This window comes from Penaeus monodon, chromosome 25, assembly GCF_015228065.2.
Source record: "Penaeus monodon isolate SGIC_2016 chromosome 25, NSTDA_Pmon_1, whole genome shotgun sequence".
Taxonomy (NCBI): Eukaryota; Metazoa; Arthropoda; class Malacostraca; order Decapoda; family Penaeidae; genus Penaeus; species Penaeus monodon.
Window position 1 is genome coordinate 36,051,604 of NC_051410.1, and position 296 is coordinate 36,051,899.

A 296-nucleotide genomic window follows, 5' to 3' on the forward strand; every position below is an offset into this window, starting at 1 on the left:
AATGTTTAAAACTTTTAAGCCGGGACATCCCTCAATTAATGATAACAATGATAATATCCCTCCTTCACTTGGTCCTGTCATAATGTAGTGACAATCTGCACCACTTCCCTGTTGCAGCTTATGTGGCAGATGGAGTGTGGCAACAACTTCACGGCGACGACCGGAGTCATAGTCTCGCCAGGCCACCCCGGCCGCTATGGCAACAATCTGAACTGTGTCTATCGTATTCTCGCTCCTTCGGGCCATTTTGTTAGACTCACCTTCCAGAGCTTCCGGTTGGAAGGTGTGTTACGTTT

At 48.0% G+C, this 296-nt stretch overlaps 1 protein-coding gene across 1 annotated transcript in view; it reads left to right on the plus strand.

Annotated features, from left to right (window-relative positions):
- LOC119589380 (cubilin-like) overlaps window positions 1–296 on the plus strand; it is a 70,980-nt gene that overhangs the window by 54,485 nt on the left and 16,199 nt on the right. The window contains exon 54 of the mRNA XM_037937998.1: window positions 118–283. Coding sequence (XP_037793926.1) covers window positions 118–283 — 166 coding nt within the window. The remainder of the gene's footprint in view (window positions 1–117; window positions 284–296) is intronic.